The sequence below is a fragment of the Carassius carassius genome, chromosome 22, assembly GCF_963082965.1.
Source record: "Carassius carassius chromosome 22, fCarCar2.1, whole genome shotgun sequence".
In the NCBI taxonomy this organism is placed as follows: Eukaryota; Metazoa; Chordata; class Actinopteri; order Cypriniformes; family Cyprinidae; genus Carassius; species Carassius carassius.
The window spans coordinates 17,802,455-17,829,900 of record NC_081776.1 but is presented as its reverse complement, the minus strand read 5'-3'; the positions used below and the strand labels follow the sequence as shown (position 1 = coordinate 17,829,900).

General features: G+C 40.3%; 1 protein-coding gene across 1 annotated transcript in view; it reads left to right on the top strand.

Moving 5' to 3' along the window:
- The window catches only part of LOC132099086 (solute carrier organic anion transporter family member 1C1-like), a 65,031-nt gene extending 39,225 nt beyond the window's left edge, over nt 1-25,806 (top strand). The window contains exons 10-14 of the mRNA XM_059505527.1: nt 13,519-13,684; nt 15,702-15,886; nt 16,160-16,224; nt 16,312-16,429; nt 25,290-25,806. Of these exons, the coding sequence (XP_059361510.1) occupies nt 13,519-13,684; nt 15,702-15,886; nt 16,160-16,224; nt 16,312-16,429; nt 25,290-25,509 (754 nt within the window). The 3' untranslated portion in view covers nt 25,510-25,806. The remainder of the gene's footprint in view (nt 1-13,518; nt 13,685-15,701; nt 15,887-16,159; nt 16,225-16,311; nt 16,430-25,289) is intronic.
- The last annotated feature ends 1,640 nt before the right edge of the window (nt 25,807-27,446 follow it).

Below are 27,446 nucleotides of genomic sequence, written 5' to 3'. Positions count from 1 at the left end.
GCGACTCATTTTTCAGTACAATGGGTAAGCAGCCTCCTTTGACAGGAAGGGTAAGCAAACAACTTGACACCATTATTCCACCAGGTAAAGATGACGTATGTGGAGCTTCCACAATAACCCATCTGTCATTCACTGGACTAGCCATCCTAATTGACCCTTCAAGAACTACTGTCTTCCCAGCAGGAATGGTTTCAGGGACTTGGCAGTTCAAACCCACCCACCCCAGGGTATCAGATGCACTGTGCTTGTGCGTAAACTCAAGGACTTGTAGGACTGCTCTGTAACCTTGATGAATGGGTTGATGACTCAACTGCTTCGAAGAAGTATACTCCGAATATAGAGAGTTCAGTGTGTTAGTGCCTATGAGCACTTAAGCATTAGGTCTGCCATCTGGAATGATCAACGCAAGGGTCTGCACTTCGGTGTCTGAACCTACGAATTCCTTTGGAAAGGTTATTGACGTTTCAATGAAACCCAATTAAGGAACTTGACAGCCGTTTGCACCTTCAATTTCAAGCAAGTTGTGCAAAATTTGAATGGTTTGATTTGTAAAGTTGTCTTGGTAGAAAGAAAAAGGAAAAGTGGTCACTTGTGACCCAGTGTCAAGAAGGCAATTAATCTCTTTGTCAGCAACTATCGCTCTTGCTGTGCATTTTGTCCCAACAAGGCGAGGTGGAAGCCTTTTGCATTCACGATAAAAAGTTATCTCTGGGACGCTGAGTAGTTTCTTCAGTTCCTCTGTGTCCCGTAACAGGAACTGGAACTAGTTTAAATCTTGGGAGTCAGGGGACTTGTTACATTTCTCCCACTGCAACTGATTTTCTCTCAGCTGGCGTTTCTTAGCATTGACCAGGGATGGATTTGGATCATCCTCCCATTGGGATGCTATATGGCCATCCTCACCACAGTGAAAACAATACCAGGGTCTTGGCTTAGTTGGCTTGTTATGTTGCGGGTTGGCCTCTCTGTTTGGCTTTGGCGTGAATATCTTAGCTGATCTTGACTGCATACTGGGCTCCTTTAGCTTAGAATCTTTACATTTCTTAGACCGTTTCATTGAGGCAATCTGGTGTTGTAGCTCAACTATCGATAGCTTTAGTTCTCCCACTTCATCACACTTCTCAACAGAAGACGCAGGACTGACATCGTGAAGATTTGACAGAACACGTCTTGTGGCTCCAGAGGACTGCTTGGCAATACCCAAGTGTTGGTTCATCTGCACTGCTTTGATGGCTTGATTATCTTCCTCTGTTCTCAACAACAGCAGTAAATCAGAGGATGTGGGTGGATTGTTTCTTTTCCACTCTAACTGGAGCTCAGTTATTAAAGCATTATCCCAGCATCCCCGGCAGAATTGTTTCAACAGATACCGGTCATGCTCAGCAGCAAAAAAACCTTGGGAGAAACCAGGCTCAGTTGGGAGGCCAGTTCTCCTCTGACCAGACGAAACCAGCAGTTCAATTCCAGGCTGCAGTAAAGTCAGATTGTGCAGAAGAATCATCTGTTTCTTGTGGTCTTGTCCTGGTGGTGGTCTGAGACAAGGTCTTTACAGGGGATCTGGGGCTCTAATTGTCCTGGTCTCCGCTGTCTTTCAGGGATGTAGAGGTCCTTTCTAGGTGCTAATCCACCATCTGGTCTGGATACGTACTGATGGAAAATGCAGTTTTACAAATGCTAGAAATGTGGCTTTCTAAGGAAAGATGGTGATCAAATAGCACACCTAGGTCCCTAACTGATGACGAAGAATTGACAGAGCAGCCATCAAGTCTTAGACAGTGTTCTAGGTTATTACATGCAGAGTTTTTAGGTCCTATAGTTAACACCTCCATCCAGTATTTCAGTATTTTATATCGACTATGCATTCCATTAGTTTTTCAAATTGGTGTGTTTCACCGGGCTGTGAAGAGTATTATCTGCATAACAGTGAAATCTAACACCATGTTTCCTGATGATATCTCCCAAGGGTAAAGTATAAAGCGTGAAGATTAGCGGCCCTAGTACTGAGCCTTGAGGTACTCCATACTGCACTTGTGATCGATATGATACATCTTCATTCACTGCTACGAACTGATGGCGGTCATATAAGTATGATTTAAACCATGCTAATGCACATCCATTAATGTCAACAAAGTGTTCAAGTCTATGCAAAAGAATGTTGTGGTCAATTGTGTCAATTGCAGCACTAAGATCCAATAAAACTTATAGAGAGATACAACCACAATCAGATGATAAGAGCATGTAGCTGCCATCAAAGAAAACATACATATATTTCAGTTCAATATGATTCACAGTTAAAATACAAAAGGGTTAAAAATCATATGATAATGTATCATGGTCAATACATAATAATTTCATGTTTATTTTCCTTTTGTTAAAAACCTTGTGAAAAATGTATTTTTTGTTCCACATGGAAATTATTATTTGTTGTTATGGGGATGCTAAATGGGTGCACTTGCTAAGAGCAGAGAGAGAAATGTGCTTCGGTTTGCGAGCCTGCTGTCTAAAAGCCCCAAGAAGATTTAAAAGTTTCCATATAAGTTGTGTATGTAAAGTTTGAAGATGTATTCCTCATCTAAGTTTACCCTCTCGGGATCATGCGGCCAATGAGGTATATTTTATTTCTTTGTCATTTATTTGTATTACACGATACTTTGTTTGTACCAAGCCAATTGCGATATTATTTTACATGACATAAATGTATGCTTTATTACTTTATTTCTATGTGATTTCGTTTAGTATTGTCGGCAAAATATGTCTACAATTTACTGTTAATTTATGTTTTTTCTGTACTTTATTTATACCAGTTCTGACGGCGATATGGCAATATAAAGGAACATGTAAAGACATGTTTGAAGATTATGTCACCAAATAAATGCCCGTTAAAACCCAGGAACGACTTGAGCCTTTGTTAAACTCGAAGGGAGTAACAGAGCAGGTCATTTGTAACTTTAAGGAGAGCGGTCTCAGTACTATGATACGGTCTAAATCCTGACTGAAAATCCTCACATATACCATTTTTCTCTAAGAAGGAATATAATTGTGAGGATACCACCTTTTCTAGTATCTTGGACAGAAAAGGGAGATTCGAGATTGGTCTATAATTAACTAGTTCTTTGGGGTCAAGTTGTGGTTTTTTGATGAGAGGCTTAAAGGTCCTATGACATGAAAATTTCACTTTCTGAGGTTTTTTAACATTAATATGACTTCCCCTAGCATGTATGTGGTCCCCAAGTTTCTAAAAATTTTAATCGGTGCAAATCGAGATTTTGCTATCTTTCTCTGCCTTTGAGAAAATGGAAGCTCAAACGGTCTGATCTGGAATCTCCTCTTTGTGACGTTGTAAAGAGAAATGTTACCTCCCCTTTCTCTGCTTTGCCCGACCAAATATTTACATATAATTCAGTTGCAATGTCAGCACAGGCGTTATAAACAGAATTTTATGATATGGATTCGACAGCACCGGCACAAACAGTAAGTAACAGTGTTCATTAATGCCTGATCTGTGATCAGTGATTTCTGATGTGCAGCTAATTATTCAAGTTAACACAGACTTTCTTTCTAAATCGTTTAATACTGTTTATGCATCAGTGAATCAAGCCAGTGACTAAACGATCAACTTCACGTTGTTTCTCTTAGTAGCATGAAAGAAATCTGTTATTTAAATTGTGATTTAACTACAGAGAGCGATCAAAGAACGCTCCCTTTTTTTCTGAGCTCTCACACATCGCGAGTATATATTATCTGCACTCTTGCCCAAACTGCCGTTACAATGAATGATGCTGTTATGCTGCTCAACGGAGCTCTTACTGTATTCATGTGGTGTATTCATTTGTTTGCTGTGTTAGTTGTGGTGAAAGCATTTTGTGAGAGAAAACGTGTTGCAATGATGACGAGATCACTGCATTCACGCGATAAACAGACTCTGTCTACTCAGCTCATCACTCCAGCCTTTCATGTGATAATAAAATTGAAAATAAAATGAAAATAATTATATAATCAACAAATCCACGATTCGTTAATCTCGACAGTTGTAGTATATATATATATATATATATATATATATATATATATATATATATATATATATATATATATTTGAGAGGGTGCCACATTTAATATGCATTTCAAATGCAAAGATGTCAGCCAATCACAACAGTTGTCGTTTACTCGGAGTCTCACAGCAGACACGCCCCTTCAAACAGAGCATTCAAGCCAGAGGGCTATTATCAGGATATAAAAATGCGTTTTATTTCTAAATTTTAAATGTAAAAATCATACTAACAATATAAGTACACCTAAGGAAACATTAAAAAGCATTTAAAGAAAAGTAAATAATCCATGTCATGGGACCTTTAATAACCACCAGTTTGAAGGTTTTGGGGACATATCCTAATGACAATGAAGAATTAATAATAGTCAGAAGAAGATCTATGACTTCTGGAAGCACCTCTTTTAGGAGCTTAGATGGTATAGGGTCTAACATACATGTTGTTGGTTTAGATGATTTTAACAAGTTTATACTATTCTTCCTCTCCTATGGTAGAGAAGGAGTGGAACTGTTCCTCAGGGGGTCTATAGTGCACTGTCTGATGCGATACTATAGCTGATGGCTGAATGGTTACAATTTTATCTCTAATAGTATCGATTTTAGAAGTAGTTCATAAAGTCATTACTGCTGTGATGTTGGGAAATGTCAACACTTGTTGAAGCTTTATTTTTCATTAATTTAGCCACTATATTGAGCGTTATGTTTGTTTTCTTCTAAAAGAGAAGAAAAGTAATCGGATCTAGCAGTTTTTAATGCTTTTCTGTAGGATAGGTTACTTTCCCGCCAGGCAATATGAAATACATCTAGTTTTGATTTCCTCCAGCTGCGCTCCATTTTTCAGGCTGCTCTCTTTAGGGTGCGAGTATGCTCATTATACCATGGTGTCATACTGGTTTTCTGAACCTTCCTTAAGCGTAAAGGTGCAACTGTATTTAAAATGCTAGAAAAGAGAGAGTCCATAGTTTCTGTTACATCATCAAGTTGTTTGAGAAAATGCTATTTATAACCACTAGATAGCAGCGGAAGACCACTAATGGGCTCATTCAGCTAAGTTAAACAGTACAGTTCAAAAGTTTTATGGATTCATGCCAAAACATTATAAATTTACTGTTAACTTTACTTTAAATCTCATTGAGTCAAAGTTTTCCATTTTGTTCATACAGACATATCAGTTTTTACAATTTTGCAACATTATGATTACGGTGAAACCTGAAAATGACATCTAAACTCTTAAAAAACTAGTTTAATCATTTAATTTCAGTGTGTGTGTCTGTCTGTCAGCTTATTCTCCGTTTTGGATGTGTTTCCATACATCATACATCCAGGTTGGCTCAGACCACGTCAGAGAGGTTTTGGATTTGCTAAGGAATTCGGATACATCAGGAAGATAACTTAAAAAGCAGTCTTTTGTTGTAGAAGTGATGGTTCTTCCATACTTGTAACAAGAAGTAGAATTTACAATTTTGGCTATGTGAAGTTTGCACAAAACTAAATAATGATCTGAGATATCATCACTTGGCTGCATAATTTCAACACTATCAACATCAGTTCCATGTGACAGTATTAAATCTAGAGTATGATTTCGACAATGAGTAGGTCCTGAAATGTGTTGTCTAACCCCAATGGAGTTCAGAATGTCTAAAATGCTGATCCCAATGCATCTTTTTCATTATCAACATGGATATTAAAATCGCCAACTATTAAAACTTTATCTGCAGCCAGAACTAACTCGGATGTAAAATCACCAAACTTAAATAAAGTCTGTATGGTGCCCTGGTGGCCTGTATACAGTAGCTAGTACAAACATAACAGGGGATTTATCATTAACATTTGTTTCTCTGGATGTTATATGAAGCACAATTACTTCAAACGAGTTATACTTGAAGCCTGCCCTCCAGAAATCCTGAAAACATTGTTATAAATTAAAGCAACACCTCCCCCTTTGCCTTTTAGACGCGGCTTATGTTTATAACAGTAATCTTGGGGGGTGGACTCAATTAAAATAATGTAATCTTCAGGTTTTAGCCAGGTTTCTGTCAAACAGAGCACATCTAGATTATGATCAGTGATCATATTATTTACAAAAAGTGTTTTCTTAGAGAGGGATCTGATATTCAATAAGCCAAGTTGTATCATTTGTTTATCTATATTGCATCTGTTTTTTATTTGTTGAACCTCAATTAAATTGTTAATCTTAACTTGGTTTGGACGTTTTTTGAATTTGTAGTTCGGGGAACAGACACAGTCTTTATAGTGTGATATCTAGGTGAAAGAGTCTCTATGTGCTGAGAATTAACTGACCTCTGTGACGTGAGGCAGCTAGCAGATGGTTTAGCCAGTCTTTCTGCTTCCTGACCTGGGCCCCAGTTAGTCATAGTCAAGTATAAACACTAAGACTATTTGCCATATTTCTAGAGAGAAGAGTGGCGCCACCCCAGGAGGGATGAAGACCATCTCTTTTCAACAGGTTAGGTCTGCCCCAAAAGCTTGTCTAATTGTCTATGAAACCTATGTTATTCTGTGGGCACCACTTAGACATCCAGCCATTGAGTGATGACAATTTGCTATGCATCTCGTCACCATGGTAAGCAGGGAGGGACCCAGAGCATATTACAGTGTCTGACATCGTGCTTGCAAGTTCACACACCTCTTTAATGTTATTTTTAGTGATCTCCGACTGGCGAAGTTGAACATCATTAGCGCCGGCATGAACAACAATCTTACTGTATTTATGTTTATGAACTAGCCCTTTTAAATTTGCCTAGATGTCAGGCGCTCTGGCTCCCGGTAAACATTTGACTATTGTGGCTGGTGTCTCTATATTCACGTTCCGTACAATAGAATCACCAATAACTAGAGCACTTTCATCAGGTTTCTCAGTGGGTGCATCACTGAGTGGGGATAACCTGTTTAATGTTTTGATCGGAACAGAAGAGAGGTGTTTTGACCCATGACTATGCTGCCTCACTGTCACCCAGTTGCCCTGCTGCAGGGGCTCTGTTGCCGGAACCGAACAATGTACAGGAATCCCTGAGCTAGACGCATCCAAAGCCGTATCTAGAGCCCTAACATTCTTACTGTCCTCAATTAAAGTTTGGATGCGTGTCTCTAATTCTGAAATCTTCTCTTTCAGCCTAACTATTTCCCTGCATTTATCACATCTGAATCCCTCATCTGCGACAGAGAAAGAAAAACTGTACATGTGACAAGAGGTGCAAATAACAATAGCAGGAGAAGCCATTACTCACCGTGCTTGATGAAATATTCTTACCATAGTTTTTTGATGAACTTGTGAAAAACTGGAGCGAGAGAAAGGAGAGAAAATAAAACAGCCATAGGTTCGAATGAAAACGCTAATGACAAGCTAACGAGTGCTAACGCAATGCAGGTGTACTGCACTCACGGATATAAAATAAAAGTGAACGATCAAAATTAATCTGATAAGATTGATCGATAATATCAGAAATATGGTGTGAATTAAATTATATTTTATCATTTTAAAAAACAGTGTGAGAATGATAGTAAGATAAAGATTCTAGAGAAAAAAACAGCTACACCGAGCTGCAATCAGCTACAGCAAGGCCAGCAGGCCAACAGGAAGCAGAGAAAACACTGTCCAACAGTGACACCCGCAGTCAGGGAGGGGTAGAGCATGTCAACCTCTTTAGCAGAATATGAGGGTTTTCCTGAGAAGGGTCTCAAGTGCATAGAAGCAAGGGAATGTGCAGGGGTATCCTCACTTTCCACAATATGCTCCACAACTAAACGCTGCACTTCAGCTGGAGTCACGTCACCCACTGTTATTTTTAATTGTGCGCCTGCATCAGCATTGGGCCTTGAAAGTGATGCACCAAGCTGTGACAGAGAAATGTTGGACTTTGTCTGGAGGAGGACTGAGTCATTTGAAGGCATGACATCACGTGGGAATACCGTCGTAGTCTGCATTGACTCTATTCTTTTCAAATCACCTTCATGATCAGACTCACTAGCTGGGAACTCAGTTCATGGAAGTGATACAGCAGGGGCTTTTAGTTAAGCTAACTCTTGCTGCAAGAGCTCTTCCATGGGCTTGCCTGATACTTTTGAGATTTCTCGTAGCCCTTCAATGAAAGTCTGAGTTGCACTGCTGCTGGCTTCAGGTGTATACACACCGGTAAGGGACTTAATACTGAAAGTGACAACAGAAGAAGTAGGGCTCTGCAAAGTACAGGGAAGAGAAGGTTCTAATGACTGCATTGCAGAGTCATGTCTGAATTCAACTATGCGCTGTTTGTTAAATTCAGTCTCAGGATCATCAATACGAATGAATCGTTCAATTGAGCCATAACCCAACAGATTTCAGCACTTCTTCAACCCCCTTAGTGTGGGTGAGACCACTGATTATCACAGTGTTGCGGACACAAATGCTTTCAGTGTGCACTACTTCCATTTCTAAAACTAGCTAGGTAAACCCATTTAGCAAGTTCGTTCTGTATTATCTGACAACCAGGCTCCTGGCTGGCTCGCCAAGTTTTGTGTAACACCTGCAACACCTGTTTGCAATGGATAGTCTATTTTTATGGACCACTAGGTTCATCTAGGGAGCCTGAGATAATCGTAGTGTAAATATATGTACAGATAAAATGAATCAGGACTTTTGGTATCAGCCGACTATTCACGGTTTAAAATGTAAAGATAATAATGAAATAAATTTGTTGTAAACACTCAATAAGAACAATTGCAAGGAAAATAACATCAATACTATGAACAATATGAAAAAATATACAAAAGTTAGATCTCACAAAACCCTATAGGTGGACCTTTATAAATAAACACACACTTATATGTATGTCAAATAAATTTTGTTCACATTCATCCAATAGTTTGGTATGAATTTAAAACTCAATCAATCAATCAAAAAATAAATTCAAAAGAAAATCAATGAAATTCAAGCTGAACAGTTCTCAATTTTTTTCAGTCAGGGTTAATTTAGTTTTTCCTCAAAAAAAATAAAATAAAGGAAAACGATTTTCAGAAAAAAAAAACACTTATTATTAAAAAAAATTTTTCCACAGGAACAAAAACCTGACCTGTATTTTAGGTCAAAATGATAACAAAATTACTTCAAACTTTTATCTCCTTATTTCAGATTGAAATAATTTTAAGACAGCGGTAAGCTGCATTATCATCACATTACAGCAATAACCAAAATAAAATTACAAATGACCACCACATAAAGGAAGTTTAGATACATATACTCATATTAAACCATACATACACTTTATCATAATCTCAAGACTTCACTTAAACACATGCTTTCTAGACCTTCATCACACAATTCCATGTAACTCATTTACAGATCGTTATTAAACCAGCATTTATCTCACTTCAACCATAAACATACAAAAACAACTTTTATCAAATATTGGGTCTCAAAATAACGATGTTCAGACACATTACCCACAGGAGCTCTGCTCTAACGCTCTTCTCAAAATGGAGGATTCAATTCTTCCTCTGCACAAGAGCACGTTCTAGGAAGAGCAGGCTTAAAGGGGCAGTACTTTATTTTCACATACATGACATAACCAGATAAAAACACATACAAAAACAATTCCTTTTCATTTCTTTCTTTTCAGAAATTTATTCTTGTTTTGTTATCAAATAAATTTTAATTTTTTAATAAAATCAACATAAATGAGCACTATTGTGTGTTATGTAGTATATCTCTTGTCTCTCGTCATGTAGCTTAATCACCTGTGCTACATGTTGTTTATCATAATTTTGTCTGGCAACTTTGAGTGGTCATTGGAATTGCATCTTTTAACCATGTTCTGTTTGGGTCTCAGAGGCCCCAATTATTTATGTGTAAAAATAACAATTTTTGTATTAACTTATTTTCCTGCAAATTCTTTTTATACACTACCAGTAAAAAGAAAAAAATATTTTTTTTGATGTTTTGAAGTAATATATTATGCTTACAATGGCTGCATTTATTTGATAAAAATCAAGTAAAACAGTTATATTGTGAAATTTCTATTACAATTTAAAATAAATGTTTAATATTTTAAAATACAATTTATTCCTGTGAAAGCAAAGCTGTATTGTCAGCAGCCGTTACTTCTTTGTCTCACATGGTGCTCAATTAATCAACTAAATATATTACAACAAAAGAAAACTTTTCTTTTAAATTGCAATCAAGTCAAAAATGTAAAGGATAATGTACATCTAGCGTGGTTCTTGCAGAATAAACCCAGACGCAAAGCTCCTGAAGATAGCAGTTGCGAGCAAGCTGCAAATTCAAACCAAACAGGAAAGGGTGCAGGCAAACGTCCCAGGTTACTTATGTAACCATGGTTCCTCGAGACGTTGAATGCTATGGAAATGTCCTCTGCGTGACCATACTCTGAATGATATGTTTAATCAGCCCAATGGAAAGACAAGATGTCATAGGCGGGTGATGTCATTCGCCAGGAAGCTTAAAAGCACGTGCGGCAGTTCCGACGTCAGCCTCTAGGAATGAAGCAAGCGCTGGCAGGGATGCCGGGAGTATGGCTTCGAGACGCAGCATCTCATTCCCTTGAGGAAACATGGTTACATACGTAACCTGAGACGTTCCTCTTCAGGAACTCGAGCTGCATCGAATGCTATGGGAAAGAGGTGCCCACGCCGCCAGACTTCCAAATCCTTGCCTAGTGTGTATCCGAAGAGCACAGCTAAGGCAAGAGAACAGATGAGCTCGGAGTGGCTCGCATATCTAGATTATAGAACTTTACAAAGGTGGAGGGCATGGACCATCCCGCAGCGTTGCAGATGTCCTTCATGGATACACCTGTTAAGAAGGCCTTGGAGGCCGCCATACCCCATGTGGAGTGAGCCTTGACTCCCATCGGCGATGGGAGGTCAGAGGACTCATAGGCCAGGTTGTTAGCCTCAACTATCCAACGGATGAGGGTCTGCTTAGTTGCAGGGAGATCCCTCTTGGGAAGACCATGGCACACGAGCAGTTGGTCTGTCCTTCTCCACAGGGCAGCTCTGTTGATGTATGTGTCCATTGCTCGAACTGGACACATACAGTTAAGCTTCTTCTGGTCGGGCTCCCAGAAGGGAGGAGGGCAGAAGGCCTGCAGCACTTTCGGTTGTGGTGTGACAGAGGTAACCTTTGGATCATAACCTGCTCGAGTTTATAAAAATGCTTTGGCTGCAAAGTCAAGATGAGAAGGGGCCACTGAGAGGGCCTGACGGTCTCCAACTATCTTCAGAGAAGTAATCGCCAACAGGAAAGCAGTCTTTATAGGCAGATGATGATCTGATATCTCCTGAATCGGCTCGAATGGAGCTTTACAGAGATCCTCTAACATCACAATCAAGTCCCAGGGAGGAACACAGGACCATACTGGGGGCCTCAGCCTCAGCGCACCGTGGAGGAAACGTGTCACTAGGGGGTGTCTTCCCACTGACTGGCCACCAAGGGAGACATGGTAGGCCGCAATGGCCGTCACGTAAACTTTAAGGTGAATTTGGTCAACCTTGCAGAGAACCTGGCTTGTAGAAACTCCAGAACTGTACCAACTGGTCAGTTAGCTGGGTCAAGCTTGCAGTCTCTGCACCATGAGGTGAAGAGTTTCCATCTCATGGCGTACAGTTTCCTCGTTGAGGGAGCTCTGGATTGGAGGATGTTCGGTCACACTTTATTTTAGGGTCCAATTCTCACTATTAACTAACCATTAACTATGACTTTTGCCTCAATTAACTCCTCATTTGCTGCTTATTAATAGTTTATAACGTAGTTGTTAAGTTTAGGGTATTGTGTAGGATTATGGATGTCATGCATTATATGTACTTTATAAGCACTAATAAACAGCCAATATGTTAATAATAAACATGCTAATAAGCAACTAGTTATCAGATCTGGCTTAGGCTGGGAAGTCCCTGTCCTCGTTGCTTCGGCCTACAGTCCCAACGCGGGGGATTACGGGCAGCAACACTCTGTTTCTACGCCTCTCTATACAAGGAGCTGGTACGCCCAGCAGCCCCCGGAGCTAGAGAGCGGTTAGGAAGGAACCGATGAAATGCTGCTGATTATTTGTGGGACTCCTGGTACCTGTCGACAACTGAGTTGACGACAACTGAGCCTGACTAGCTGCCGCATAACCCTTGCCCATCAGCGCTGATTTTATACGCAGCGGCATGGAGGGCAGTGCCAGAGCCTTCAGGGATGATGCTGGTCCTGGGGACAGATAGCTGGCTAGCATCTGTTCAACCCAGGGCATCGCTCTGTAACCTCGCTCACTCAACCCTGCTACTTTCCATAGTAATCGACATCTCAGTGTGGAGATCAGGGAAGAACAGCAGGGGACCGGCATGCAGGTGGTGACCTCGACCGCAGGAAGCATTCATCCAGCTTGCTTCGCTGCGGCTCGGCTTGACTCTCAGTGGGCCAATTGATTTTTAATTGGGCTACCGCACGAGTCACCACCTCCAACAGCTCCTCGTACTGGGGTGGTAGAGGGGCGAGACCTCATCAACGTTCTCTATGCCAATCTCCTCAGAGGAAGACAGGCAAAGCGCCAAGCCTTCACCCCGGGAGGAAGTAGACTAGGCAGATCTGGTGGGTGAGGAAGGAGATAGGGACATGCCCATCTCTATTCCCTACAGCAGATCTAACTGTGAACCCCATGAATGCAGCCTCCGCTCCCTCTCGGCGGAAGCGGGACCAGCACCACTAGGATTGCTGCTGAAGGCCCCTCGTCAAAGAGAGCGTGGGCGTTGGGCGTTCCCCATAGCGTTCGACGCAGCTCGAGTTCCTGGAGAGGAACCGCATATTACACAAAATTTCATCACAAAATAATTAAGGCAATAAAAGAATTAAGATGAAAATGTTTTAAAACCTTACCAGTTTGTTAGTTCTCTTATAATCCATTACAGCGTACAAAACAATTGTAGCAAAATGGCTGCAGCAGCGTTTGTATGAAACGAGAGTGAGTCCACGATAACAGGATGACATAATTAAACAATTGTACACCATTTTGAATCAAGTTTTAATATTTTATTAGCTAAACAAACGCAAAGCTTCCACCAAGAAAAAAAATAGTTCAATCAAGAGTACAGCGCCGACTGCTGTTACCCGGATGAGCCTGTGTTATTAACTTTTACAGGTTGTTATCCAGGGATAACACACAACAACATTGCGAATGACCAATCAGAATCAAGTATTCCACAGAGCCGTGTAATAATCAATAATCAATTATGAATTAATTATTAATCAATAATTACAGCCTTGGTGCACATAAAAGACTTCTTTTAGAAGAAACGTATTATTTATTCCAAAACATTTCGCTGGTATTTTTGAGACATTAAAAAGGCCTTTAGGTTCTCCCAGATCCCCAAGGGAGCATAACAATGATTTTTGTTAACCAATGAACTCACTGTCATTTTTAACTCTAATAAGTGTAATTCAACAGACTTTTAATTATTCAATGTATTTCTAACAGGACCCCACAGGTGTCCTACCAGAAAAATACACTAATTTATACATGTAACATGGGTTGCTCCTGCTCTATCAAACACTGGGATCCCATATGTGCCAGCAATGGCTTGACCTATGCCTCCCCATGCCTCGCTGGCTGCCAGACCTCCACTGGATATGGCAAGGATATGGTAAGCTATTCTTTCCAGACATCTACATGCCTATTGCTGAATCAGTTTTGCCCAGAATTATTGACACCCTTGGCAAATATGAACAAAGTTTGTGAAAATAAATCTGCACCGTTAATCCTTATGATCTTTTATATAAAATAACAACTATCTCAAAAACCTAACCTTTCATTGAAGTAAAACAACTGAAACAATTAAATGAATAAAATAATGCCCTTTTATTCATTACTTGCCAAGAGGACAGCTCTAAGTCTTCTCCTATAATGCCTGATGAGTTTGGAGAACACCTGACAAGAGATAACAGAGCACTCCTTCATATGGAATCACTCAAGACCCTTCAGATTCCTAGCTCCATGTTGGTGCTTCTCCTCTTCAGTTCACCCCACTTATTTTCTATAGGTTTCAGATCAGGGACCTGGGATAGACATGGCAGAAGCTTAATTTTGTGCTCATTTAACCTTTTTAAGGACATTGCTCTTAAAGGGATAGTTCATCCCAAAATGAAATGTGGATGTTTATCTGCTTACCCCCAGGGCATCAAATATGTAGGTGACTTTGTTTCTTCAGTAGAACACAAATTATGATTTTTAACTACAGCTGATGCAGTTTCTCAGCCGGTAACAGAATGGTAACAGAATCTATGAGAGTAAAAAAAAATGGTCGGTCTGTGCAAGAAACTGAACAGTATTATTAATTATTTTTATTTTCATTTTTACTTTTTTTTTACCTTTGATTCACGCAATGTCCAAACTGTTAGAACTCTTGTGAACGCACTTCACAGCAGCAGGCGAGTGAGGCATCTTCTTCTTCTTCTTCTGCTTTTTGGTGGATCACAGACTTATAAGTGCATTACTGCCACCTATCTCTCAAATGGACCATTAACACTCCTAATTGAGTTACATAGAGTGTTAATGGCCAATTTGAGTTCTCAAGAGTTCTAACAGTTAGGGCAGTGGTTCCCAAACCTGTCCTGGAGTACCCCCAACACTGCATGTTTTCTTTGTCTCCCTAATTAAACACATCTGATTCAACTCATCAGCTCATTATCACATGGGTTAATGAGCTGATGAGTTGAATCAGATGTTTTTAATTAGGGAGACAAAGAAAACGTGCAGTGTTGGGGGTACTCCATGACAGGTTTGGGAACCACTGAGTTAGGGCATTGCGTGAATCAGAGGTAAAAAACAGTATTAATACTGTTCAGTTTCTTGCACAGACTGATCACTTTGTGTCTTTAAACATCAATGTATCGTCACGAGCCGCAGGGTTTAATTTGGATTCGTCTGTACATGTTTTTTTTTTTACTCTCATAGATTCTGTTACCATTGCATTGTATGGCTGAGAGACCGCAACTGCTAAAGTTAGAAATAATAATTTGTGTTCTACTGAATAAACAAAGTAACTTTAATCTTGGATGCCCCGGGGGTCATAAGATAAACCTCAAATTTTCTTTTTTGGGTGAACTATCCCTTTAAGGAGGGATTATAGGCTATATGTGTACTATATATTGTGAAATCCTAAAAATAGGGTTCAATAATCTGAGACCACTAGTAAAAATAACAGGTAATTTCTTTCTTTCTTTCCTTTTTCTTTTAATCATAAATTATGTTTTGGTATTTACTATGCCCCCATTTTTACAGCAGCTCTTGAGCTGCCATGGGTGAGTTTATGTAAACCTGATGATCCATGTAATGCCAGCATGGATTGAGATTGTTCCAAAGAGCATGTTGTGTGCTTCAATGAAATCTGACCTTTTGTATAATAAAAGTGAACATGGTTTGCTTATATATGATTAGTGACCTAGAATCAGTGTTAAATATGTGTTTAACCTAAATATCTTCATTGTCCTTGACTGTCACATCCAAAATCCTAAAACTGTTTATGTCTAGGTTTAAATGAAACAAACAAACAAACCAAAAACTTCCCAGATTTCATATGTACTGTAGTCTCAGATATTTAGATCGACAATTTTTTTTGGTATTGTAGTAGGCCTAGTTGACATAATGTTATTCTTTTAAAGGTATTCCACAACTGCACCTGTATTGGAGAGTCGCCGCTCCCATTTGCAAACATGTCAGCAGTGCTGGGCCAGTGCCCTCGCAAGAGTGATTGTGATTACATGTTTAAGTTCTACATGGTGGTGACAGTCATTGGTGCCTTTTTCTCAGCTTGTGGAGCCACACCAGGTTACATTGTTCTGCTCAGGTAATGAATCTCCCAAAAGTAAAACAACAGACACCTTTAGAGACTTAATTGTCTTTGAGGAAATCTGTGTAATATAGTATGTGGGTCCTCGTGATACAAAAATGTCTCTTTATTTTTATAGACTTGTATATACTGTTTGAAATTAACCTTCCTGTTAGGGACAGGGGCACAAATCAAAATTAAATTCTGTGATATGGGATCTTTGTTTTAGAACTGAATACAACAATTTGGCTTAAAAATTAATACATGTTCTTATGACTGCTCTTTTCATAGATCCATAAATCCAGAACTAAAATCTTTGGCTCTTGGTATTTATATTTTGATTGTTCGGACACTGGGTAAGAAGATTGATTTCATTCTCTACACAATTTTATTAAACAACAGATAAAAAAGTATATTTAGCTGATCTGAGAAACTGTCCAAAGGTGGCGTTCCTCCTCCTATTTATTTTGGAGCCTTGATTGACAGGACCTGTCTGAAATGGGGCACAAAACAATGTGGAGGAAAAGGAGCGTGTCGTATCTATGATTCTGGTGCCTTCAGGTTAGTTAACTTACACTGGCAGAAATTCAGCATTTCCATAAACACTTTTCCAATCATTGGCTAGTTGGTCCACAAAAAAAATAAATACAAAAAAATTAAAATACTGAATAATGTCGGTCTAAAATCATAGAGCCACAATATTTATGTATTTATGTAACCATGAAATTACTTGATCCTTCTGAAAATATTCACATTCGTGGTAATTTTCACTGAGGAGCCGAGCCCGTGACCCGGCAACTCAGCGGAGGTCCGGTAGAAGTGGCAATGGGACGCCTCTGTTGCCTCCTTGAGGGAGCGAGAGTTACATACGTAACTGAGACGTTCCCTTTCAGTTGGTCTCTCTCAACGTCATGTCGGTGAGTGACGAATTGGGATCCCCACCAAAGTGCCATGGATGCTACCCCTTCCAGTGTCCTGTGTGAGCTGCCTGTGCCCCTTTTTGGTGTAGGCCGGGGCTCATAACAAGAAGACCAGTCACTGTTGCCATAGCACTACCCGCTTGGTGAGATTGGATAACACTGGGAAAACCTACACATTCCAGTTGGAACAGGAATCTTGGGGAAGCCCAATCCTTTCCAAAGGTGGTTTTGGAGGCACTTACACATATGAACATCCATTTAGGACCATATGGAAGATCGAAGTGGCAATTTGAACCCTTTTGGAAATGGCAGAAGTCTGCCGGGGAAACACAGACTCATAGGCTATACCGTGGACTATACACATATGGGAACCACTTAGGTCTCTAAATATGGAACCCAGCCCTCTACCGGTTCTCACTTCATTGAGTGAGGGCCTAGTGTCAGATGTTCCACCACATCTGGCTGCCAAGAGGATGGAGGAGCTTGACAGGGTCTACAGTACTGACCCTCTGAAGCAATCATAGCAAGCTGACATTAAACCGGGGCCTCTCAGTGCCTTCACCCATTTGAGGTCAGACCACAGGAGGATACCAGCTCCACATGAAGACTATAGAATCTAGCAAATGTGTTAGGAGTTGTCCAGGTCACAGCTCTACAAATATCCATCAGTGAGGTGCCATGAGCCAGCGCCCAGGAGGATGCAACACTTCTAGAAGAGTGAGCTCACAACCTTAACGGGCAGGGCACATCCTGTGCTTGAAAAGCCACTATCCAGTGGGCCATCCTCTGCTTAAAGATGGCATTCCCCTTGTGCCGGCCTCCATGACAGGCAAAGAGCTGGTCTCAGGTCCTGAAGCTTTGTGCCCTGTCTATATAACATATCAATGCTTGGATGGGACAAAGTGAAGCTAGGGTTGGGTCTGCCTCCTCCGGGGGCAGCACTTGCAGGCTCACCACCTGATTGCTGAAGGGAGTAGTGGAAACCTTAGGCACATAGTCAGGCCAGGGCCTCAGGATTACCTGGGAGTCAGCTGGTCAAAACTCCAGGCATGAATCATCGACCAAAAATTAATGCAGGTCCCGTACCCTCTTGATGGAGACCAGTGCAAGCAGAAGCAGAGTTTTCATTGAAATAAGCTTTAGCTCAACTTACAGAAAAGGCTAAAATTGGCCCTGCTGTAGTGTTTTATGCACCAGAGACAGGTCCCAAGAGGGTATGAAGGGGGGCCGGGTAGGATTAAACCTTCTCACCCTCCTTAGGAACCTGATGACCAGGTCATGCTTCCCTACTGACAGCAGCAATCGCAGCGACATAGAATTTAAGGGTGGAGGGAGACAGCCTTCACTCCAACCCTTGCTGCATAAAGGAAAGCATGACCCTGATCGGGCATCCCATGGGGTCACCTCAACAAGAAGAACACCACTCCATAAACAGGTTCCACTTTAAGGCATAAGCAGTTCTCGTAGACGGTGCTCTCGCCGAAGTGATGGTGTCAACTACCTCTTGGGGTGGGTCACCAACAACCTCTGCATCCCGTCCAGGGACCAAACATGAAGTTTTCAGAGGTCTGAATGTAGATGCCACAGGGTGCCCCGTATCTGAGTCAGTAAATACTTTCTCAGAGGAATCTGCCAGGGAGGAGCTGTCGCGAGGAGGATTAGTTCAGGGAACCATGTCTGAGTGGGCCAAAAGTCAAGTCAAGTCACCTTTATTTATATAGCGCTTTAAACAAAATACATTGCGTCAAAGCAACTGAACAACATTCATTAGGAAAACAGTGTGTCAATAATGCAAAATGATGGTTAAAGGCAGTTCATCATTGAATTCAGTGATGTCATCTCTGTTCAGTTAAATAGTGTCTGTGTATTTATTTGCAATCAAGTCAACGATATCGCTGTAGATGAAGTGACCTCAACTAAGCAAGCCAGAGGCGACAGCGGCAAGGAACCGAAACTCCATCGGTGACCGAATGGAGAAAAAAACCTTGGGAGAAACCAGGCTCAGTTGGGGGGCCAGTTCTCCTCTGACCAGACGAAACCAGTAGTTAAATTCCAGGCTGCAGCAAAGTCAGATTGTGCAGAAGAATCATCTGTTTCCTGTGGTCTTGTCCTGGTGGTCCTCTGAGAAAAGGTCTTTACAGGGGATCTGTATCTGGGGCTCTAGTTGTCCTGGTCTCCGCTGTCTTTCAGGGCAGTAGAGGTCCTTTCTAGGTGCTGATCCACCATCTGGTCTGGATACGTACTGGATCCGGGTGACTGCAGTGACCCTCTGATCTGGATTCAGACTGGATCTGGTGGCTATGGTGATCTCGGAATAAGAGAGAAACAGACAAATATTAGCGTAGTTGCCATTCTTCTAATGATGTAGCAAGTACATAGGGTGTTATGGGAAGTGTTTCCGGTTCTGGTTTACCTAATTAATGCAGCCTAAAAATCCTTTAACGGATTTGGATATTAAAAGCATATTAGTATGTTATGTGTAAGCCAGGTTAAAGAGATGGGTCTTTAATCTAGATTTAAACTGCAAGAGTGTGTCTACCTCCCCAACAATGTTAGGTAGGTTATTCCAGAGTTTAGTCGCCAAATAGGAAAAGGATCTGCCGCCCGCAGTTGATTTTGATATTGTAGGTATTATCAAATTGCCTGAGTTTTGAGAACATAGCGGATGTAGAGGATTATAATGTAAAAGGAGCTCATTCAAATACTGAGGTGCAAAACCATTCAGGGCTTTATAAGTAATAAGCAATATTTTAAAATCTATACGATGTTTGATAGGGAGCCAGCGCAGTGTTGACAGGACCGGGCTAATACGGTCATACTTCCTGGTTCTAGTAAGAACTCTTGTTGCTGCATTTTGGACTAGCTGTAGTTTGTTTACTAAGCATGCAGAACAACCACCCAATAAAGCATTACAATAATCTAACCTTGAGGTCATAAATGCATGGATTAACATTTCTGCATTTGACATTGAGAGCATAGGCCGTAATTTAGACATATTTTTAAGATGGAAAAATGCAGTTTTACAAATGCTAGAAACGTGGCTTTCTAAGGAAATATTGCGATCAAATAGCACACCTAGGTTCCTAACTGATGACGAAGAATTGACAGAGCAACCATCAAGTCTTAGAGAGTGTTCTAGGTTATTACAAGCAGAGTTTTTAGGTCCTATAATTAAAACCTCTGTTTTTTCAGAATTTAGCAGTAAGAAATTACTTGTCATCCAGTTTTTTATATCGACTATGCATTCCATTAGTTTTTCAAATTGGTGTGTTTCACCGGTCCGTGAAGAAATATAGAGCTGAGTATCAACAGCATACCAGTGAAAGCTAACACCATGTTTCCTGATGATATCTCCCAAGGGTAACATTTAAAGCGTGAAGAGTAGTGGCCCCAGTACTGAGCCTTGAGGTACTCCATACTGCACTTGTGATCGATATGATACATCTTCATTCACTGCTATGAACTGATGGCGGTCATATAAGTACGATTTAAACCATGCTAATGCACTTCCATTGATGCCAACAAAGTGTTCAAGTCTATGCAAAAGAATGTTGTGGTCAATTGTGTCAAACGCAGCACTAAGATCCAATAAAACTAATAGAGAGATACACCCACGATCAGATGATAAGAGCAGATCATTTGTAACTCTAAGGAGAGCAGTCTCAGTACTATGATATGGTCTAAATCCTGACTGGAAATCCTCACATATAACATTTTTCTCTAAGAAGGAATATAATTGTGATGATACCACCTTTTCTAGAATCTTGGACAGAAAAGGGAGATTCGAGATTGGTCTATAATTAACTAGTTATTTGGGGTCAAGTTGTGGTTTTTTGATGAGAGGCTTAAAACAGCCAGTTTGAAGGTTTTGGGGACATATCCTAATGACAATGAGGAATTAATAATAGTCAAAAGAGGATCTATTACCTCTGGAAGCACCTCTTTTAGGAGCTTAGATGGTATAGGGTTTAACATACATGTTGTTGGTTTAGATGATTTAACAAGTTTGGTTAATTGGTCTATAATTAACTAGTTCTTTGGGGTCAAGTTGTGGTTTTTTGATGAGAGGCTTAAAACAGCCAGTTTGAAGGTTTTGGGGACATATCCTAATGACAATGAGGAATTAATAATAGTCAAAAGAGGATCTATTACTTCTGGAAGCACCTCTTTTAGGAGCTTAGATGGTATAGGGTTTAACATACATGTTGTTGGTTTAGATGATTTAACAAGTTTATACAATTCTTCCTCTCCTATAGTAGAGAATGAGTGGAACTGTTCCTCAGGGGGTCTATAGTGCACTGTCTGATGTGATACTGTAGCTGACGGCTGAATGGTTGCAATTTTATCTCTAATAGTATCGATTTTAGAAGTAAAGTAGTTCATAAAGTCATTACTGCTGTGGTGTTGGGAAGTGTCAACACTTGTTGAGGCTTTATTTTTCATTAATTTAGCCACTGTATTGAATAAATACCTGGGGTTATGTTTGTTTTCTTCTAAAAGAGAAGAATAGTAATCGGATCTAGCAGTTTTTAATGCTTTTCTGTAGGATAGGTTACTTTCCCACCAAGCAATACGAATTACCTCTAGTTTTGTTTTCCTCCAGCTGCGCTCCATTTTTCAGGCTGCTCTCTTTAGGGTGCGAGTATGCTCATTATACCATGGTGTCAAACAGTTTTCCTTAACCTTCCTTAAGCGTAAAGGAGCAACTGTATTTAAAGTTATAGAAAAGAGAGAGTCCATAGTTTCTGTTACATCATCAAGTTGTTCTGAGGTTTTGGATATGCTAAGGAATTTGCATACATCAGGAAGATAACTTAAAAAGCAGTCTGTTGTGATAGAATTGATGGTTTTTCCATACTTGTAACAAGAAGTAGAATTTACAATTTTGGCTATATGAAGTTTGCACAGAACTAAATAATGATCTGAGATATCATCACTTGGCTGAATAATTGCAACGCTATCAACATCAATTCTATGTGACAGTATTAAATCTAGAGTATGATTTCGACAATGAGTAGGTCCTGAAACGTGTTGTCTAACCCCAATAGAGTTCAGAATGTCTATAAATGCTGATCCCAATGCATCTTTTTCATTATCAACATGGATATTAAAATCACCAACTATTAAAACTTTATCTGCAGCCAGAACTAACTCGGATGTAAAATCACCAAACTCTTTAATAAAGTCTGTATGGTGCCCTGGTGACCCTGGTGGGCCCTTTTAGACGCGGCTCATGTTTATAACAGTAATCTTGGGGGGTGGACTCATTTAAAATAATGTAATCATCAGGTTTTATCCAGGTTTCTGTCAAAAAGTTTTTTCGTAGAAAGGGATCTGATATTCAATACGCCAAGCTTTATCATTTGTTTATCCATATTGCTTCTCTTTTTTATTTGTTGAACCTCAATTAAATTGTTAATCTTAACTTGGTTTGGACGTTTTTTGTATTTTCTAGTTCGGGGAACAGACACAGTCTCTATAGTGTAATATCTAGGTGAAAGAGTCTCTATGTGCTGAGAATTAACTGACCTCTGTGACGGGAGGCAGCTAGCAGACGGTCGGTTTAGCCAGTCTGTCTGCTTCATGACCTGGGCCCCAGTTAGTCAAGTATAAACACTAAGACTATTTGCCATATTTCTGGAGAGAAGAGTGGCGCCACCCTAGGAGGGATGAAGACCATCTCTTTTTAAACAGGTCAGGTCTGCCCCAAAAGCTCGTCCAGTTGTCTATGAAACCTATGTTATTCTGTGGGCACCACTTAGACATCCATCCATTGAGTGATGACAATCTGCTATGCATCTCGTCACCACGGTAAGCAGGGAGGGGACCAGAGCATATTACAGTGTCTGACATCGTGCTTGCGAGTTCACACACCTCTTTAATGTTATTTTTAGTGATCTCCGACTGGCGAAGTCGAACATCATTAGCGCCGGCTTGAATAACAATCTTACTGTATTTACGCTTAGCATTAGCCAGCACTTTAAATTTGCCAAGATGTCAGGCGCTCTGCCTGGTAAACAATTGACTATGGTGGCTGGTGTCTCTACGTTCCGTACAATAGAATCACCAATAACTAGAGCACCTTCATCAGGTTTCTCAGTGGGTGCATCACTGAGTGGGGAGAACCTGTTTAATGTTTTGATCGGAACAGAAGAGTGGTGTTTTGACCCACGAATACGCTGCCTCACCGTCACCCAGTTGCCCTGCTGCAGGGGCTCTGTTGCCGGAACTGAACAATGTACAGGAATCCCTGAGCTAGACGCATCCAAAGCCGTATCTAGAGCCCTAACATTCTTACTGTCCTCAATTAAAGTTTGGATGCGTGTCTCTAATTCTGAAATCTTCTCTGTCAGCCTATTTCCCTGCATTTATCACATGTGAATCCCTCATCTGCGACAGAGATAGATAAACTGTACATGTGGCAAGAGGTGCAAATAACAATAGCAGGAGAAGCCATTACTCACCATGCTTGATGAAATATTCTTACTGCGGTTGTTTGATGAACTTGTGAAAAACTCAACCTCAATCTTTCACATTTCTTTTGTGTAGATGATCTCTGCACTGAAGAAACTATTAACAGGGTGCAACTTTTGAGCATCTGCAACAGGACACTTCAGCTACTGGCTTGAAAAGTATTCAATCCTTGTCACACCAAACAATACGGCACCACAAGCAAGACCTGCTCCTCGTCCTCCCTAACCTTGCACAAAGTCTGTGCGGGAAGGTTTATTGGGGGAAACTTGCTTAGACCCCGCGGCCAGCTGTGTCCCAGTGCCTAGTGTTTCTACAGTCAGGAAGTAGAAAAACTGGCAGTGAGAGGTTTCTAGAGAGGCAAACTGGTCTACCTGAGTGCCCCCTAGATGTCTCCAAATCAGCTAGACCATCTGGCGATGGAGTCTCCATTCCCCCCGGGAGTGTAAATCATGACAGCTCGTCTGCCATATGGTTGAGCAGACCAGGAATGTGAAAGGCATGAAGTTACCTCAGAACCTTTCAACTCCAAAGGAGTAAGTGGTGTCCGTTTGGACCAGTATGTGCTTGCATTCTAAACTTGCCCTTTGAGTGTGCTTGACCTTTGAGATGGTTCAAGGCAAGGTGCACTGCTAAAAATTGTTGGCAATTAATATGCCAGTGTAGATGTGGGCCCATCCACACCCCCAACCCTGCGTGCCCATCGTATGTGGCCCCCCAGCTGGCGGTGGTGGCATCCGTGTTAACCACAGCATGCCTTGATACCTGTTCTAGAGGCACTCTTGCCTGGAGGAACATAAGGTCTTATCAAGCAGCCCCAGAGGTGTAACTGCCGCTGCAGCTGCCATATACCCCAGGAGCCTCTGAAATAGTTTCAGTGGGACCGCTGTCCTGCCCTTGAATGATCCATGCTCGCTCCTCTGTGAGGCGTGCTGTCGGTTTGACCGAATCTAACTCAGATCGAGATCATCTGCATTGGGGACAGTTCGCCCTGCCGGGTGGAGGCAGTATTAGGACAGATACTGTATCCCATCGACCGCTCCACCGGGGGGATCCCTGTGTACCCCCTACCTGCACCACCATGAAGAAACCAATTGTCCAACCTGGAGGCTCAGGAAACAGTGGAGTTTTCCTGGAGGAAACGGAGCCTGGGCCACATCTCCGAGATGGTCATCTTCCCACAATGAGAACATGACTCATCCGCGAACGCCACTTGAGCGTGTTTAATGCCCAGACACGTGAGGTGGTGATTGAGTGAAAAAAAAAACTCCATCGGGTGACAGAATGGAGAAAAAAACCTTGGGAGAAACCAGCGTCAGTCGGGGGGCCAGTTCTCCTCTGGCCAGACGAAACCAGCAGTTCAAATCCAAGCTACAGCAAAGTCAGATTGTTCAGAAAAATCATCTGGTTCCTGTGGTCTTGTGCCAATGGCCATCTAGGAGACAAGGTCTTGACTGTCGATCTGTATCTGGGGCTCATCTAGTTGTCCTGGTCTTCCACTGACATTCAGGGATGTAGAAGTCCGTCCGCCTACACAAGAAGCTCCCTAGAGCATACTATACTCATCACACAAGAAGCAGTTAGGTAGGAGCAGAAAAATGTTATCACTCGGTTCAGAAGCATAAAGCCTGGTATGCTTTGCACCTGCTGCCTTTTTATTCTCACGTTGTGATCATTGGGCAACTGGATGCAATCATTGCATGCCAATGTGCATTGGCTCATTTTGTTTACAGTCGAAGTGGATTGGTCTTCATAAGCGAGTTCCCAATTTGTTGGTCACCGACGTGATGTCAAGAGTGACTGACTGAAAGGTAACTGTTTTGAATGACCAGAATTATAATCCTCAGGTGCCCACTAGCGCCACCATCAGCTCAAAATGTGACCTTTCTGCAACTCTTTATAAAACATTTGAAACCTTTTGTTCTAGAAAAGTTTTCATTACCTTTATGTTTGTAGTCATAAAGTCTACAAAACTACATACAAAACTTTCACAGATATAGAGATTCTGTCTTTATTTTTTTGCCCTACAGAAATGCTTTCTTGGGTCTTATTTATGGCCTGTATTCCTTATCCTACGTGTTGTGGGGAGTCCTGTACAACAGACTGTCTCATCGTGAAAAGAAGCTTGCAATAAAGAACCGATTAAAAGCTCCAGAACAGGATGACAATGGTGTTTCTTCTGGCAATAGGAATGTATCTTCAGCTATTGTAAAATGCAGCGAAAACCCAGACCAGGAAACCACTATCTGAAGTTTTGCTTGAAGTACTTTTGGAAAGTACAATGTATGTATTGCTCCAAAGAAAGTGTTAGAGGGGGTATCCATATCCATATAAAATGTAAAGGTTTTAGTTATGAAATTTTGTTAATTTGTAGATTTATATATTATATGCTGTTATTTCCTGGATCTAATGCATATATTTGTATTTGCATTATTTACACATGTAAAGAACAACAATTAAGTACTACCAAAATTAATATTAATATATTATACTCAAAGTAAACATGCCTAGGTATGCATAATATGGTTAATCAGACCAGAACATTGTTACATATCAGAATCAGAAAGAGCTTTATTGCCAAGTATGCTTGCGCATACAAGGAATTTGTTTTAGTGACATAAGCTTCCAGTAAACAGAGACAACAACACACAGACAAAAAAAAAAAAAAAAATTGTACAGGAGAATTACAAATTGGCAAATAAATAAGTGTATAAACAATTGTGCTATAAATGATAATGGAATAGGATTGAGTGAGATGCAGGAATGTTCTAGGATGGAGGGGTAACAAATAAATATAAGGATATTGCACATTTTTGCAAAAATGCAATGATAGAGTTACTGTTATTGTGTCAGGTCATTGTAAGCTCACAGTTTCATATGAGTTTCTTGTCATGTCCTAATGGTTTACATTAAGGTCATATATATCATCACACTTTGTCATTTTCATATGTATATGTGTTGTTTTGTAAAACCTAGTGTATTCCTGGATGGAACTGTATACAACTGAAAGCAATGGACAGGGTGTAATTTACATTGGAGCATTTGACAACATTACTTATGAACTGTGATTGTGTATTTTATAATACTTAGTGAATTTCTGGATGGAAATGTATGCAACTGAATATAATGGACAGGGTGTAATGTATATTGGAACATTTGGCAACATTACTTATAAACTGTGATTGTGTACTTTATAATACTTAAAACCCTTTATGAAGGAAAGATAAAGCAAATGCTTCGTAAGAACTCTTTATTAGGAATATCAGCCAATTTGCATTAACCCGCCATTTATAGACTGTATATTAGGGCTGGGCAAGTTAACGCGTTATCATCGTGTTAACACATTAATTGTTTAACGCCAACAATTATTTTATTGCGTAATAACGCAGTCTTTTTATTATTATGAAAGTCTGTTGCTCACTGGCTTTGAATACACATACAGACAAATCATGGGTCACTGCATGGGATGCTCCCGATCAAATTATTTAAATTAAGCATCAATATTCACAAATCACTGTCCACTGTTATTTTTAACAGAAAAAAATGTAACAAGCTCGTAATCATGACTTTATATGTTTGAAATAAGACGTTTCAGATAACACGTGAAGACAGCAGAGAAGCACTCTCGCTTAACACATTGTTTTGTTAACTTTGTGGTTTATTATTTTGAGTCGTATGGGACGCGGTAACACATGTACCTCTCACAATGTATTGCTTTATATATATATATATATATATATATATATAAAGCCACAGACTGCTAAACGGAACGATCACACTAGTCAATACAATGCGATTAATTGCTATTAATCACAGACAATAATGTGATTAAACATGATTAAAATACATAAAATATATCTTTAGTGTAAACAAAGCACTTACCTGTTTCAAATGACCAATCTCAGATCTTTAAGATCCAGTTTTTTTTTGGATCCACTTGCGAAGTGTGTTTTAAATACTAATCTGACCAACTTGTAAAACTATTTACAATTTTTTGAAAAAAAAAATGCCCTTATACTATCTTGTCTAAAAGACAAAAATATGAATTAGGGTAAATGCTCATGTAATGTGTACACGTAGGCTATTGCATCTTTAGTCTATAGGAATACGTATGTACACATAGTACTTCTTTGCAAAATGACATCACCATTTACTGACCTGGGATAAATAATTACACTTTCACAGAT